This window comes from Mustela erminea, chromosome 3 (genome assembly GCF_009829155.1).
Source record: "Mustela erminea isolate mMusErm1 chromosome 3, mMusErm1.Pri, whole genome shotgun sequence".
NCBI classification, from domain to species: Eukaryota; Metazoa; Chordata; class Mammalia; order Carnivora; family Mustelidae; genus Mustela; species Mustela erminea.
The window spans coordinates 24,216,882-24,234,226 of record NC_045616.1 but is presented as its reverse complement, the minus strand read 5'-3'; the positions used below and the strand labels follow the sequence as shown (position 1 = coordinate 24,234,226).

Here is a 17,345-nt window from a genome sequence, read left to right as displayed (position 1 = left end):
TTGCAGGTGATATGATACTTTATGTGGAAAACCCAAATGACTCCACTCCAAAACTGCTAGAACTCATACAGGAATTTAGTAAAGTGTCAGGATATAGAATCAATGGACAGTAATCAGTTGCAATTCTATACAGCAATGACAAGACAGAAGAAAGAGAAATTAAGGAGTCGATCCCAGTTAAACTGTACCCAAAACCATAAGATACCTAGGAATAAGCCTAACCAAAGAGGCAAAGAATCTGTATGCAGTAAATTATAAAGTATTCCTGAAAGGAATTGAAGAAGACACAAAGAAATGGAAAAATGGTCTACGCTCATGGATTGGAAGAACAATTATTGTGAAAATGTCTATGCTACCTAAAGCAACCTACACATTTAAAGCCATCTGTATCAAAATACCATCAATTTTTTCAATGAAATGGAACATATGATCCTAAAATTTATATGGAATCACAAAGGACCTGAAATAGTCAGAGGAATGTTGAAAAAGAAAGCCAAAGTTGGTCGCACCACAATTCCAGACTTTAAGCTCTATTACAAAGCTGTCGTCATCAAGATAACATGGCACTGGCACAAAAACAGATATATATCAATGGAACAGAATAGAGAGCCTGGAAATGGACCCTAAACTCTATGGTCAACTAATCTTTGACAAAGCAGGAAAGAATGTCCATTGGAAAAAAGACAGTCTCTTCAACAAATGGTGTTGGGAAAATTGGACAGCCACTTGTAGAAGAATGAAACTGTACCATTTCCTTACACCACACATGAAAATAGACTCAAAATGGATGAAAAGAGCTCAGTGTGAGAAAAGAATCCATCAAAATCCTTGAGGACAACACAGGCAGCAACCTCTTTGATGTCAGACGCAGCAACTTCTTCCTAGAAACACTGCCAAAGGCAATGCAAGCAAGGGCAGAAAGGAGCTATTGGGACTTCCTCAAGATCAAAAGCTTTTGCACAGCAAAGGAAACAGTCAAGAAAACTAAAAGACAACTGAGAAAATGGGAGAAGATGTTTGCAAACACCATATCAGATAAAGGGCTAGTATCCAAAATCTGTAAAGAACTTATCAAACTCAACACCCAAGGAACAAATAATCCAATCAAGAAATGGGCAGAGGACATGAACAGACATTTCTGCAAAGACATCCAGACGGCCAGCTAGACACATGAAAAAGTGTTCCACATCACTTGGCATCAGGGAAATACAAATCAAAACCACAATGAGAAACCACTTCACACCAGTCAGAATGGCTAAAATTATCAAGTCAGGAAACGACAGATGCTAGTGAGGATGCAGAGAAAGGGGAAGCCTCCTAAACTCTTTTTGGGAAAGCAAGCTGGTGCAACCACTCTGGAAAACAGCGTGGAGGTTTCTCAAAAAGTTGAAAATAGAGCTACCCTATGACCCAGCAATTGCACTGGGTATTTACCCTAAATATTCGAACGTAGTGATCCAAAGGGGCACGTGCACCTGAATGTTTATAGCAGCAATATCCACAATAGACAAATTATGGGAAAAAACCTAGATGTCCATCAACAGTGAATGGATAAAGAAACAGTGATATATATAATGGAATACTATGTAGCCATTAAAATAAATGAAATCTTGCCATTTGTAATGACATGGATGGAACTAGAGGGTATTATGCTGAGTGAAGTCAGTCAATCAGACAAAGACAGTTATCATACGATTTCCCTGATATGAGGAATTTGAGAGCAAAGTGGGGGTCTGGGGCATAGTGAAAGGAAGAAATGAACAAGATGGGATTGGGAGGGAGACAAACTATAAGAGACTCTTAATCTCACAAAACAAACTGAGGGTTTCTGGGGGAGGTGGGAAGGGAGAGGGGCATTGGGTTATGGACATTGGAGAGGGTATGTGCTATGGTGAGTGCTGGGAAGTGTGTAAGCCTCACGATTCACAGACCTGTACCCTTGGGGTTACTGATACACTATATGTTAATAAGTGGGGGGAAAAGGTAATTTTTTTTAAAAAAGCTCAAAGGAGACCGAAATATAATAAGTATAAATGGAGACACATATAATATTCATGGTTTGGAATGCCTAGCATATTAAAGATGTCAGTTCTTTGATCTACAGATTCAATATAAACCCAAGATTTTTGTGTATATATGTACTGGCTTATGTTAAAATTTACGTGGAAACACAAAACGACTTAGAATGGCTAAAACAGTTTCAGAAAGAAACATCAAACTGGAAGAACCATACTGTCCATTTTTTTTAAAAGATTTTATTTATTTATTTGAGAGAGATTTATTGAGAGAATCACAAGCAGGCAGAGATGCAGGCAGAGAGAGAGGAGGAAGCAGGCTCCCTGCTGAGCAGAGAGCCCAATGCGGGGCTCGATCCCAGGACCCTGAGATCATGACCTGAGTCGAAGACAGAGGCTTTAACCCACTGAGCCACCCAGGCGCACCATACTGTCCATTTTTAAGACTTATTCAATATATATAGCAATCAATACAATAGAAAATCAATATCTAGACACTCAGATCAATGGAACCTGAAATAGGGAACATAGAAAAAGATCCACACAAATGTGATTAGATCATTTGGGGGCAAGATTACAAAATCAATTCTGTGTTGGAATAACATCCCTTAAAAAAAAAATTAAAGATTTTATTTGAGAGAAAGCAAGCATAAGCAGGGGGAGGGGGAGGGCAAAGTGAGAAGCAGGTTCCCTGCTGAGCAGGGGGCAGGATGTGGGGCTGGATCTGATCGTTGGCATCATGACTTGAGATGAAGGCAGGCACTTAACCAAACGAGACACCCATGTGCCCCAGTACTGTTTCCAATACTGAAACAGTATTGGAAAAAATGGACATCAGGGATCATAAATTATCCATCTAAACCTCATACCTTGTATAAGAATGAACTCAAATAGATCATAAATATACATGAAAAATGGAAAGGCCTAAAAATTTTGCAAGAAACACAGAAAATATTTGGGACTTAGATTTAGATAACAAGTTTTCAGACATGACACCAAAAGTGTTATCCATAATAAAAAATAGTTGATATATTTGGCTTCCTAAAAATTGGAATTTTTTCTAGGCCTAAGACCCTGTTAAGAGGACAAAAAGACAAGCCACCAGAAGAGAGAGATTTGCAAACCACATAACCAATAGGTAACTGATACCTAAAACATACAAATCATTCTCCAAATAATAAAGCAACCTAATTTAAAAAGAAGTAAAAGACCTACACACACAGTTCACAAAAGGGAATTTGCAAATGTCAATTACATGAAGAGAGATAGTCAACATCCTTAGTCACAAGAAAACACGAATTCAAACAACCACAAATAACTACTGCATATCTCTTAAGATGGCTTAAAAATACTTATATCTATACTTATAATTATATTAATACATTATACTAATACTTGTAATGTATAACACATTATACTAATATTTATACTGTAACACCTTTAGGCATTACACTAAGAGGAAGCAACCTGATATCCACATAAAAACCTTTGCACGAATGTCACAGCAGCTTTTTAGTCATAAATGGCCAAGGACTTTAGAACATGGGATGTGACGCAATGCTCTACAGAGTTAAATGGAATACTCCTCAGCAATAAAGTAATGAAGTATCAGTGTATTCAAACAATTTGGCTGGATCTTAAGAAAATTATGCTTAGTGGAAAATGCCAGTCTCAGAAGTTGACATACAGTATGATTACATTTCCATAAAATTTGTGAAATGAAAACACTACAGAGATGGAGAACAGAAGTGGCGGTCAGGAGTTGGGGCAAGGGACAATTGGGAGGTGGGGGGATGGTGTCCATAAAGACCAGCCTCAGAGAAGTACTTTGTGATGACAGAACGTTTCTGTATTGTGACTGCAGTTATATGTATATAATTCTATACAGGGCATAAGATGGCATGGAATTATAAAAACAGACAAAATATAAGCACACACAAAAACAGTAACATCTGAGTAAGGTCTGCAATGTGCTTAGTTGTTTTGTTTCAGTAAATTTCCTTTGTTTGGTAATGAACTATAACTATGTTGAAGAAAAGGGGGTGATGGATATACATGGGACTTCTCTGATGAGTTTTATCAAAATTAACTTTTTTAAAAAGGTCAGCATATCTCAAACAATATTTTTAAAAAATCCTACCCAGACACGTCTTACTCAAACTACTGATAATCAAAGGTAAGGAAAGCAAATACCAAAAATGAATGAATCTTTTGAGTGGCTAAGTAATGTGTTTTTACTTGCATCTCATTATCCTCCCCAATAGCATTACTTTAGTATTACGAAATCCATTTTTAAGACAGAACATTGACTCAGAAAGTCTGTGAATTTGCTAAGTGGCAGTAAGAGATAAAAATCCAGTTTGACTGTTTTGAAGTCTGATCTTTTGCTTATACACCCAAACATTTTTCCTGCACCTTCCTAATTAATCAAGGATATAGTATACCTACTGAGTTTAATTATATCCCTTACTGTTTCAGTATAAAGTCAGAGGAATATAATATTATTTTCTAGGCCATACTGTTTCAATAAATAAAACGGAAGAAATGATCATATTGAAGCTAATTTGCATCCAAATTAAGGGACATTAGGTTTCAAACAACAGTAAATGACTCAGGCTAATGCAAACAAAACAAGAATTTATTGAAGGGTTGGTGGAGATGCTTAGCATATTAAAGTCCTAACTGAAATGGCCAGGTCATCCAAAAAAGAAGAACTGAAGGAGTGCAGTGCAGGCTCACAGACTTTAATTTGGGTTGTGGACAAAAGATCACTCACCAGGAAACTCCCCAGTCTCTAGCTCCTGTTTCAATTGTCTAAGCTATCAGTACAGACTGTTCCAACACAGGTTCTACACCTAGGTAAACTATGTAAGCCAAGTGTTGAAGTAAGGACTTCACTTGGCTAGTCTGACTTGCTTGCCCATATATTTGGCCAGAAAGTGAAGACACTATCACAGGAAGAAGGATAAAGAACTAGGCAGATGAAAGCAAAAACAATTATAATCCTTCTCTTGGCTTCAATGGCACACAGGTGCACATAAACTTCTTATATGTCCATATGCATGTGGACAGCCTCACTATATCTGAGATATATATAGAGAGAAAAGGAAATACGTGTATAGGCCTAGGTATATACAGGTTTGTATATATATATACATATGTAAACTGTTATACAAACCTGTGTAAATATGTATGTACCAAACGCCATATAGCAGTCATGAACTTCTGAAACATGCACTTCTGAAAGTGCAAAGCTAAAAGCTATAAATGATCCCATTTCAAAGTTGAACTATTTTAATTTTCCTTATATTTACGAACTATAAAGAACAATTGAAAATTTCCCTGTTTCTGACCTTCTGATTGATTATGGAAGAGTGATAAAAGAAAAATTAAAAATTTATCTTTGAAAATGCACAATTGAAGTGTAAGTGACTTGCAAATAATTGAACATGTAAATTATATTTTTCAAAACTTGGTGTCTTTTATGCTTCTAAAATTAAGTTTAAGGCTGCATTATGACTTCTGTGACACCCTTGTATAGACATATTTGATCATCCATGATGATTTATTACATGTTCCATCCTCTCTGCTGTGACTGTATAAGAAGTATTTGCACACCTATGTGTGCACAAGCTCAGAGAAGCCAAGTGGGGGGTTTTCTTTGCTTTTGTTTCATTTGTGAAATAGCTTTTTCTCTCTCAATAATAAGAATGTCTATCTGTCAGCCAGATAACTGTGCAAGTGAGTATATTAGAAAAAGATAAGGAGAAAGGTGTATGTTCATATAAAGAAAAGGATATAGAAAAATAAGTATAAGTTAACAGAGACTACAGTGGAGCAAATGTTTGGGTGCAAGTGGAGGGGAGGAAGAATATGGATTACAATCTGGACCATTGATATTTGGAGTGTTCAGGCACATATTCATAGAGAGAAGACGTGGAGGAGTGAAGAGTAAGGGCGGGCCTGGAGAGTAAGACTACAAGCCAGGTCTTCAAACCTACAGTAAATCGAGGGACTTGAGAAGCAACAAGTAGAAGTCAAACGGAGGAAAGAGATCAGAAATATCCTTTTAGATCCTCTGTCAAGCTAACAGTCTCCTCCCTTGAGTTCTGCCAAGCTGCCATCAATCTTCTTATTCCACCAGCCAAAGCTCTAGGAAGGTGTCATGGCCTGATCACAGTACTAACATCTCTCTACCTATACTGCCCTCTTCCCAACAAGGCAATCTTGCAGGGATTTTCAGTGGTGCCTGCCTCCTGGCAGGGTGGGGAGGGTCAGCAGGAGTTATTCCATGGGGCTCCTGAGTGCCCAGTAATTCCCAGCATTCCTTGTACTTCTCACGGCTCTAGGCGGATATTTTCTCTAGAGCTGGGCACCGCATTTTACCAGGTCAACTGGGAGCAGCTGCAGAGTATCAGGTATATCTATCTTCAGCCAGCCATCCCTAGATGCTAGGCGGGCTTAGGAGAACTTCTGTGCTCCCATCAGACTGCAGGGTATGCTGGACACCATCATTTGAAATCTTTGGGCCAGTGGGTCTGTGTTGCTACAAGAACACCAAAACAGGAAAGGAGATCGTTTCAATGAGGAAGGAAGCTTTTCTTATTTTACTGATATACATTCATTCACTCTATGTGATTCAAAAAATTTAGGGCAATTCCCAGGTTCCACTATGACTCTTGGACCCTAGAAGAAGAGCCCTTCTTTTTAAGATATACTCTCATTCATTGTGGTACAAAGCTGGTTTTGCTAGTCTTTGCAGTCTCATCTATGTTTAACCCCCCTACTCATCCCTTAGAACAAGCACTTGATGCTATAACAAAAATAAATAATAACATGCAGGAATCATGAACTTTCATAAAAGAACATGGGAATCCTCAAAAAAGCAACACATTCAAAGTTGCCTGAAACTGGGGCGCCTGGGTGACTCAGTTGGTTAAGCATCCAACTCTTGATTTCAGCTCAGGTCATTATCTCAGGGTCATGAGATTGAGCCCTGAGTCAGGCTCTGCACTGGGTGGGGAGCCTGTTGAAGAATTTTCTCTCCCTCTACTCTCTTCACCTATTTGCTCTTGTTCTTAAAAAAAAAAAAAAAAAAAAAAAAAAAAAAAGTTGCCAGAAATGGTCCATGACAGAAGAGTAACCTCTATCCCTATTTCTTTCCAGTTGCTTCTGACACTTTAAAGGAAGCAGCCAGAACTACTGGCTCCTAGTACATATCAAGGGGGGAAGAAAAGGAATCCTCTGATTATAACTCTTCAGCATGTCTTCTAGGTATGAAACTTAGAACATGACATCTGAGATCTCACTCTCACCCAGGAAAAGGGCAGGACTACATCTAGCCTGCATACCAACCCTTCCTCCAACAGACAAAGTTTGTCTCTGCTTTGCCCTGCACCCCTTGGAAAGGGAGGCAGGCCAAGGGATGTGACTCCCATGACATTTGGTTAATCTAGGAATGGTGGGCCCAGGCTTCTCAGCCCTGCTTAACTGCTAGTCAGGTCTTTACTCCTGTCTCCTCAAAGGGCATAGAAAGGAAGCAATCTCCTTAATCTGTCATCAAGCAAGCATTCTACTTCCAAGTATGTATTTCTCTGAAGGAAATTATTCAACACAGTTATCCTGGAACCTTGGGAGGCATCTCCAGCAGAAACCTGAGTCTCAAGAACACTTGAGACATTTTCTTACTCCTAGGGCCCTCACCTCTTCTACAATCCGGCCCCCAGCAGTTTCCCCTTCAGTCAGTCTCCTTTTTTCAGGTAGAGATGATATGTGAGTGGTCATTGCTCTTTAGTTTGTATGAGACCATCTTGCAGTTCTGCGTGGTGTGAACTGCCTTCTTCTCCCTCCTTCTTGGGAGAGCAGTGGAGATAGTTGAAAGGGGTTGTCTGCTCCTGGTGGTGGTGTGCTGGGAGTGGTGGTGGTGGTGGATGTGCATAAACAAAAATGGGTCCTAGGGCTTCTTAGAGAAGATGAAGCCCCTCTCAGTAGAGTCTGGCCTACTCTACTGCTTCTGCTGGAGGGGCTAGAAAGAGTTCTGTTTATTTGTATGAAGACAACTTCAGGCCAAAATTTTTCACTTGCTGGCATCTATATGCCAGTATTCTTAGTATTCTTTGTCTGCCTACTCTTTTCCTTCTCTACCCTTTTCTTTCTCTTCAGCAAAGTCAAGGTCAGATGGAAAGTATGGCAGCTGAAGCCCTCACGGACTCCATGCTTCACGTATTCCTGGAGGACCTCCAAGCTGGGAAAGACCCGGCAGCAGGCCATGCACCTGAAGCCACTATTAAGGGCCACGAGCCATTCAGGCGTCTTGGCCCTGGGATATTCCTCGGCAGCTGGAGGCACTGGTGGACTGTCAGCCTCCTTCCCTTTCTCCTGCTCTTCTACTGTATGCCTGGATGCACTGCAAGTTGGTGGCTCCTTAGTAGTGCAAGAGGGGGTGACTGCTCCCTGGAGATCAGAAAAGGTCTTTTTTTCTTTTTTTGTTTTTTTGGTGGGAGGCTCCAGGCTTTCTTGCTCATCATTGAGGACAGCCACCCCCCTTTTTGTTCTTACATTCATATAGTAGACATTCATGAATGTTTCCTCTTCTGTGTTTGCAGAGGACACAGAAGGCTTAGGATCATTAGCCAGTTGCAAAGTAAAGGAGCTATATAGAAAGTGTGAAGAAGTCTCACATTTCTTGGAACAAGAAACAAGCTGGTCTGTTTGAGGAGCTCCTAGGAAGAAAATTTCAAGTGTAAGACAAATAGAATAAGTCCGCAGTATCAGGAGGAGGCGAGATGCCCATGAGACTATTCCTATGCAGACATGTGGAGCCTACGTATAATACACATGTGATATTTCAGAATTCTCTGAGTGCTATGCTTTGAGGTGTGTACATGGTCTAGCTATGTGGGAATGAGGGTGTGGTGTGTCTTGTGGAGTTGCAAGTGTGTTTTGAGACACAGCTGGTGAGTGGTGGGTTTTTTTCTTTTTTTTCTTCAGTGTTTTGTTTATTTGAGAGAGACAGGAGGGGTGGAGGGAGAGGGACAAGCAGACTCTCTGCTGAGCATGGAGCCTGATGCAGGGCTTGATCACATGACGCCGAGATCATGACCTGAGCCAAAACCAAGCGTTGGCTGCCCAAATGACTGAGCCACCCAGGAGACCCTGATGAGTGTTTCTGATGATGGTGCAAGGTGATGGCGGATGAGTGTGTGCATGCGTATTCCACAGTGTGGCAGAGCATATGTACAAGTGCAGGACTGGTGCCGTTTCTTGTCATGAGACAACAGGACTTACAGTGTTACCAGAAGTGACCTGGGCTCCCCGAACATGCAGCTCTGTGAAGTGACAATGTCTTCGTGCATGAAGTGGCACATGGATGAGTAAGGCTCTATATGAAGGTGCACCCCTCTCAGGTTGTACCAATTTTCCACAATTTGGCTTAGTGTGAGGTAGTTAAACCAGGTGATTGGTGTGAGGGGATGTAAATTCCGTATGGCATTAGTGTGTAAATGGGTGAGTCTGATTGTGTGAAGGAGTGAGGGTATGAGGGCATAGCTGCGCCCTCACATACAAGAGAATGGGAAGATTGATGAAGAATGAAGGCATGTCTAAAAGCAAAGGGAAGGAGAAATGGGACCATAACTGGTAGGAAGGCAGACAGATGCAGGAGTGTGTGTGAGGAGTCTATGCTCACCTGAGGGGAAAGACTATGATGAAAGGCCCACACCAGCACAGTGCTCTTCCCGGCCCCCAGCTGTCCCAGCACTCTCACGAGTAACTGGGTCCTAACCCTGGAGGCACATTCCCATTTGTCCCTCTGCAGAGCCTTCAGTATTAGTGCCTCTGCCCTGAAGCCCTCTTCAGATTTTTAAGTGGAGACTTAAATAAGAGGGCTTGGGCTGAGCAGCTCAGTTGTACCTCCCATCCAGCTCAGACCCCACCTGTGTGTTTCCCTTACCATCCTCATTATCCTGAATGATTTGAGATAAGGAGGAGAAACAGGAGTAGTACTGTGAGGCAGAGGATTGTTGTTCTGCTGCCTCACCACCAGGAGGGACCACGGCAGAGGACTTAGGATGGGCTGCATCCTCCTGGGTGGTCTTGAATTCTGGTGAATGGAATAAAAATAAAACAATATATTGAGATGCGGCATCTTCTGGAGTCTGTATCCTTGCAGAAGAGCCACACTGAGTAAACACTCTAAGTTAGACAACATTACCACACATGACACTTGCTCCCACAGAAATTAAGTGATTTTCTCAGTAGAAAACTCTAATATTAAGGTGAGTTTACCTCTTAAAACTTCACTTATTCCAAAAGAGAAGTAAATAACATTGATCAAAATTATGTTTATGGTGGATGCCCATAATACTGAGTACCTTGCATGTAGGATTCTGGAGATATGTAAAGAACACTGAAGATGTAGAAAGAACCATGTCTCTGAAACAGTATGGAGTCACTAACATTGGGTATTTTCAGCTTGATTTTCCTCATGAGAAACTGTGTAATTAGAGAGGATGGGGTACAAGTTTTATAAAGAATTCTGCAAGTGTATCTATCTACTTCTATGTTGGTGTATATCTATACACACATATATATGTAGAGAGAGGATAGATAGATATAATGATATAGATATAGACAAAATAAATTCTCAGGGCTTCCTGGGAATCCTGGTGCTGGAGATGTTCAAATTAAGACTTCACTAACTTTCCCCAAACTCCTCTTCCAGAATTGTATTTCTACATTTCTCTTAGATTTTTAATCTTCCCATTCAGATCCTTTAAGAGCGTCTTCCAAAGAAGACAGGGATCCTGACATGGTACATTTCTGCCTATTATTTAAGAACAGAGACCTTGGGCAGTCCTTGAGCAAAGGGGCCATTTATGGCCATAGCTGAGCATGGGCACTTAATTCTAATTTTGAGTTAACATGCTGCCTCACCTCCCTGCCTGATTCCCCCTCAACCCTACTTCTCCCCCACCACAAACCACGGTGAAAGAGCTTATCTGCAGACACACAGGAGTATTGTGAGATTGCATCTGCTGCCATCTGGCCATGTCCTTGGGCCAACCCAGAGGGTCCAGATAAAATATCTTCAGATGTGTTTAAAACTTCTGAGAAAGAGAAGGAAGAGCAGATAAGTGACTTTTTTTTTAAATTTTTTTTTTTGCCTTCACTAAACATTCAAGAAATAGCATGCATGATAACCCACACGGCACTTCTCCCCATGAAGATTATAGTCCAGCTTCTGTTTGAAGTTCTAAAATCTAGGTATCTAAAAACATTTTCTGGAATGAAATGTCTGGTTACCTCTGAAAGCCTTATGTTTTTTTTTGTCATGGATCAGAGGCTCAAATTCTTGCCTAGTACATGGTAATAAGATGCCTGCCCTCTGACTATTCTGTTTACCACAAGAATAAATTTGGAGCATGTCAGTAAAGGTCTTTGGTCTGCCAGCTGTGGTTTATGATATGAAAGTCCCGTTGCTTCCTGAGAGGGTTCGAATTTACAGGAAGGAACTGACAGACTTCCACTACTGCTCCTTGGCCTCCTCTTTCAGGTACCTGGGTCGGACCTTACCTGAGGTCTCTGCTGCACAGCTCTGCAGGACCAGGAGACTCTAGTAGGTTCCCAAGGCTGACTCTAGGCCACATCTCCCCACATTGGGCACAGCTCCCCTCCTAGGAGGTACTGACTGCCAAATGGCTCAGCTGTCACTTGGCCCAGTTGGTGGTGTCACCCTCCTCACATTCCCACACACTGTTCTGATTAATTTTTGCATCTATACTCACTGTACACATAAGCCTACCTCTAAACCTTACCAATGAACAGCGAAATTCTAGGCTGTTGGTTATTTCCCTGGTAAAATATGTGTATTTCTAGGATCATCTCGAACTCTGCCATGAATTTAAACATATCACAAAAATCACCGGTTAGTTTTTCTTCCTCCTAATCTACATTTCTAAACTCAATGTTCAGGAAATAGGTCCATTTTTGTTCCTTAGAAATTAACTCAAACATATTACTTCTCCTCCTTGGTTTAAAAACTTCAGGGAAGCTTATAACTCAATTTTTACTTCACAAAATGCAACTACTTTTTCTCTTAGGTCGCTGGAGTGTGTCTGATAGGTCATGTTGGTTTAGGAATGAGACAATTCAGTGGGGGTGGTGTATTTTCTAGGGACTTAGTATGTGTGCCATGTTTGTGAACACAGTCTGATGTATGTGTCTGTCACGTTTCCTCAACAATTTTATGCAGAGACTGTAGAGGTGACATGGCCATTGCATGTGAAGGTAGCATGAGAGTCATGGGTGACACTGCAGCATCCTTCTAGAGACGTACAGCAGTATGTCTTCCCTTTATTAAAAGTGATCTGTGTGTCACATTATTTATAATTTCTATAACATTATTTTTCACTTCTAAAACTTTAGGTTTTTTAAATATTTTTTTCTTTTTAGTGTTTTATGACTTTACATCTTTAACTGTAAACATTCTTATTTACCATCCCTATAGCACTGTTCAATTAAATGATCTTCTTTGATGTTAAACCGTAATGTTCACTATGTTTGCAGAACCTTCCTTAGATTGTGTGCTTTGTAGTTTTAGACTGAGTTCACGTTCAGGAAGTCATTACCATAGGACCCTTAATGTGGATGACTATCAATTTGGAGCTTTTACGTACTCTGCAGTTTGATATTTCTAGAGTACTACAAGCTATGGCTTCATTTTACATTTATTCTTCCCTTTTAGGTTTAACTGACACTACACAAATTGTGAATACTGTGCCTATGAATTCCACTTCTTCCCTCAATAAGTGATATCTTCCCCACAATGTAGGCACACAGTTCCTCTCTACCCGCTAAAAGTGAAGTGCTTGTAATGAGTTCCTATTGAGGGTACAGAAACAGAAGACTCATATTCCCAAATCAGGACAGAGAATAAGATTATAACTGGGCGTCATGTGCACCTTTCTCCCTCTGGCTTTGGAGAGATGCTGAGCAGGATGTCTATAGGTCTATTCAGACCCCCTCTTCCCTCATCTGCCTAGACTTGAAATGCCTTTCTTCTTAAGAGAATGAGGAGTAACAGGTAAAGCATTCTGATACAGGTGATTCACTTTTTGCCTCATGGTCTGGAAGACTGTCTTCCAAAGAGTGGCCAGGTTGGGGATAATGTGTGTGTAACTTTGATGGTCCTAAAAAACTGAATATGTCATAAAAACTGCTGGTCCCAATCTGTTCCCCTCTTACACTCTTGTCCCTATTCTACTTTCCCCACTCTCCCCACCCCCCATGCAAATACTTATTTTGCCCTAAATAGTTATCTTTAGTTTGGGCAAAGAATTGGCCTATTGCACTATCCTGTCTTTCTGTCTGGATGCTGCTACCATGGCTCCTGATAGTCATTCACTGTGGTTAGGATTTTCAGTACCATTTGCCTTCCTTCCCATTTGTTACACTTTTACCCTCTGCGTTCTGAACTCCGAGAGATTTATAACCTCAAATGAGACAAACAAGTTTTATTTTTGAAGAACATATTCCTCATTGTTATGTCAGTGTTTCTGTTGCCATGGTAACCAAGCTCACTGTTCACTAGTTAACTGTTTAATAATACCATAATTTCCTATGGCTGTGTCTGATATGTGTACTGGGCACCTGTTGTATCATAATGGTGTGATGGATGTAAGGTGCTTTGTGTGTGAAAGTTCCTAACACGTTGGTTCAAACAGGGCCAGGGCCTAATGTGTAACTGCATTGGTGTTTGTGATTCTGAATATGGGGTGAATTTTGTGTGACTGAGAATGGTATGCATGCTTTATGTGTTTTAGTTTTGCACATATCCACATGTGTAGATTCCACATCCTGTGACAACGGATTTGGGGGTGTATATGTTGTTGCAGGATTTAGATGTACCAGATAATTATTAGGAATACTGTCTTTGAGAGTATAATTGGTGTATTTGTGTAATCTAAGGGAATAATGAAAGAACATTAGAGGACGTAAAAGTCAAAAGTTGTAAGAGAAAGAATATATGAGCTTTGAGACTGTGTAAAGATCTAAAGGAAATGGAGGTATAGAGAAGACTGTGTAAGAAAATATAAATGTAGGGGCGCCTGGGTGGCTCAGTGGGTTAGGCCGCTGCCTTCGGCTCAGGTCATGATCTCAGGGTCCTGGGATCGAGTCCCGCATCGGACTCTCTGCTCAGCAGGGAGCCTGCTTCCTCCTCTCTCTCTGCCTTCCTCTCTGCCTACTTGTGATCTCTCTCTCTGTCGAATAAATAAATAAAATCTTTAAAAAAAAAAAAAAGAAAATATAAATGTACATGCATATAAATAATATTAAATTTCACAGATTTAATGATAAAAGGAACTAGATACAAACTATACATTGTATGCTTCTATGAAATTTAAAAACAGGGTTAACTTATCTAGAGTTTCAGAAGTCAGAGAAATCGTCACTGTTTCTATGGTAGGGACAACCACATGGCATAGAGAATTCAGAAGCATGTGGAAGATTACAAGGAACTGAATAATGAGGATGAGGAGTGCAGAGGGTTTGTAAAGGGATGAATGTCAGAACACAGGCTACCAAAGCACATGAAAGGGATGGGTCTCGGACTGGATGTCTCTTACTACACCCTAAGTCCAACCCTTGAGAATCTGACCGCTTCTGGCCTATTTAAAGCTGTTGGTACTTTCACGCCTTCCTGATAACATAAATGCTTTGGTGGTTCACACTGACATACCCTTCCCTGTTTCTCTGCTAACATTCTCATACCCAGACCCTATCCCAGCATTTCTTCAAGAAAAAGCACTGCTCTCTGCTGTTCTGGGATTACTCCAGTCCTAGTAAGGACTTTTCCCTGGCAACTGATGGTTTCTGTTGATCATGGAAGAAGACCAGGCAGCCTTGTATCAACTGATGGGCAGATCAACGCCCACAATGCCTTGACTGCTCTGTTCACTTCTGATGGCCACACATCCACCCAGCCCAGCACCCAGGACCCAGCAACAACCCCCAGCAAGGTGACAGGCCAACCCCCTCTGCCCCCACTACCGCGGCACTCAACACCCCTCAAACCCTGATGGAGGGAGCGCCTCATGCCCACCCTGTCTGCGTCGGGGTCTGCTGTGCTTTATAGAAGTCTTGTGTAGAAATTTGACATGGTTGGTGTTTTTACTGAAAGTCGAATAAAAGAAGGTAATTTGGCTGTGCAGTAAGTCACAATTTATTCAACACACTCTCCTTACCAGTACCAGTGAGCTTGTTTTCCAAAGAGTTGCTGGAGAAATACTCTGAGGAAGAAGATGAAGCCTTCTTTGTCATCTGGACTGAATTTGAGGCCGCTGCCTTTTGTTGATTCTCCAGATCTTCTTGTAAATTCAATTACATAAAAATAAGAGAGATGTGGTCCACGTTTAGTGTTTGTGTGCTTATCCACCCATAAAGCAAACAAGAAGAGTCCACAACGTGAGATGTTTAGTGAATACACATGGCCTCCATTTTCATGGCCTGATATGGTTCATTTATTGTGTTTATATCAGGAGTAGCTGGCTTTGTATAAGCCGTGCTCTTTGTAAATAGAACAGTAAGTGCAAGCTATCTCCTTTCTACCTGGACATACTACTAGATTGCATTTATTGACAACTCTTGTAGCAGTTCTGACCATGTGGTTAAGTTTTTTGAACTGAACAATGAGTGGAATTGACATGTGCCACTTCCAGACAGAATCATAAACACCTCCTCTATGTCCCTCCACATGTTTCACTTTTCCAGCTAAGATGTGGATCACCCAGAATCTATTTGAAAGCTCCTGTTAATGAAAACAAAGTCTCCATCAGCCCAGGAGACTTGCCCTACTATACTCTGAATTGTTACATAAGCAAGGAATAGATCTATTTGTGCGTTAGCTTCAAAGACCAGATCTACTCTAGCTAATGAAGCGGGGATATAATGTGTTTTTGAGAGGCAAATAATTGGACCTGGTACAGAGTAAATGGACAATTATGTTTGATAATAATTACCTTTTCCTGGGGTATTAATGTTCTATACATGTATCTATGTGAACACATGGTTGTGAGCGCATGTTTACTTTACACTCAGGAACAACTCTCAACATGCATGAATTTTACTGAAGGTGAATTGCAGACAACCTCACTTCCCAGAAACCCCAAACATTATTGGAAATACCAAGTTATCCACCTGGAGTAGGAGACACCACTTGGAACGTTGGGGTTAGCTCTGATCTGTCCCCCTCCCACCACTAAACAATGTTTCTGACTCACAGCAGTTACCTGTTTACTTTTAATCTCCATAGTAACCAGAACTCTTTCAGTTTTCCACTTCTTCAGAAAGAAACAAACTACTTCCTCAATTTAACTTATCATTAAACAGCGGTGTGCATGTGTTCTGCCCGTTCCTTACAATTCACATAGGAGCCCCACACTCACTTTCTCATCCTCTGAGACAAAACAATTTTCTTGCTTCTGAGTAAATAAATTCTCACCTTATACTCTCATCCCTGTACAACCAGTTTTAAGTGCTTTTTAAAAGTTATTCCTCACCTCCATGAGTCACATTTTCTTCTTCATTAACAGGAGAATGTACTACTAGAAAACTTCTGATAACATTATATACTTAACCGATGCCCTTAGGCAGAAATAACATAAAGGAAAACAATTTTCAATAAAACTTGTACTAATCAACCACCATATGATGCAGTAGCCCAGGGAGACATGTATAGATAGCACAGCTCCTCAGCTGCAGAGACAAGGATTTGAACTTTCTCTCTCAGACCACCTGAGTCCTCAGAAAGACCAGCATAAACACATCCCTCCCTCTCTTCCCTCTTCCTCTCCCTTTCCGCAGCTACGAATCCTCTCTCTCTCTTTCTTTAGAGGCAATTCCTTCTTACCTTATTCTCAGGGAATATGCTTAACACATACCTCTTGACTTTTTGGCATTTGCGGGGGACGATGGGCTTTCCAGATGTTTCCTTTTTTGTTTCTTCTTCATGATTCACCTCTTCAGAGAGGGACTCCAGACAGTACCTTTCTCTCTGAAATTCTACTTTCAAAAACTAAACTGATGATAACAAAGAATCAAACCAGTACGATCAAGAACAACAGATCACTTGAGAAACTACTTTCTCACTAGACCACTGTCCTGACCAGCACTCAATATACCATCAAGGGCTATTATGATGTAAGTCAGCATCACTATTCTATGACCTAGAGATTACATCATTGCATCCCAGGGGCCCAGCCGGTACTCACAGGACTGAAGGACTGCCACAACCAACAGACTGGAGCAATTGTGTCATCCAGTGGAAACTAT

General features: G+C 40.8%; 1 protein-coding gene across 4 annotated transcripts; it reads right to left on the bottom strand.

Moving 5' to 3' along the window:
- Positions 1–6,514: 6,514 nt before the first annotated feature.
- On the bottom strand, positions 6,515–17,083 carry LOC116585994 (protein FAM170A-like). 4 transcript variants are annotated; one of them, XM_032335447.1, is made up of 5 exons: positions 16,924–17,083; positions 15,260–15,382; positions 9,967–10,116; positions 7,719–8,737; positions 6,515–6,561 (listed from the first exon to the last, which is right to left on the bottom strand). In XM_032335447.1, the coding sequence occupies exons 2-4, from the start codon at positions 15,333–15,335 to the stop codon at positions 8,106–8,108; spliced, it is 858 nt and encodes a 285-aa protein (XP_032191338.1). In that variant the 5' UTR covers positions 15,336–15,382; positions 16,924–17,083; the 3' UTR covers positions 6,515–6,561; positions 7,719–8,105. The 4 variants fall into 4 exon arrangements, with proteins under 4 accessions (XP_032191338.1, XP_032191336.1, XP_032191337.1 ...); XM_032335445.1 differs by having other exon boundaries at positions 16,955–17,083; XM_032335446.1 differs by having other exon boundaries at positions 15,260–15,379; positions 16,955–17,083.
- Between the last annotated feature and the right edge of the window lie 262 nt (positions 17,084–17,345).

Excerpts from the sequence above, each read along its gene's own strand:
- LOC116585994 (XM_032335445.1), bottom strand. The coding sequence starts at position 17,024 with ATGAAGAAGAAACAAAAAAGGAAACATCTGGAAAGCCCATCGTCCCCC. Across the intron at positions 15,383-16,954 it reads AAATGCCAAAAAGTCAAGAG|AAGATCTGGAGAATCAACAA; the intron begins GTATGTGTTAAG and ends TGAATTTACAAG. Across the intron at positions 8,738-9,966 it reads CATTCAGGATAATGAGGATG|GAGCTCCTCAAACAGACCAG; the intron begins GTAAGGGAAACA and ends TTTTCTTCCTAG.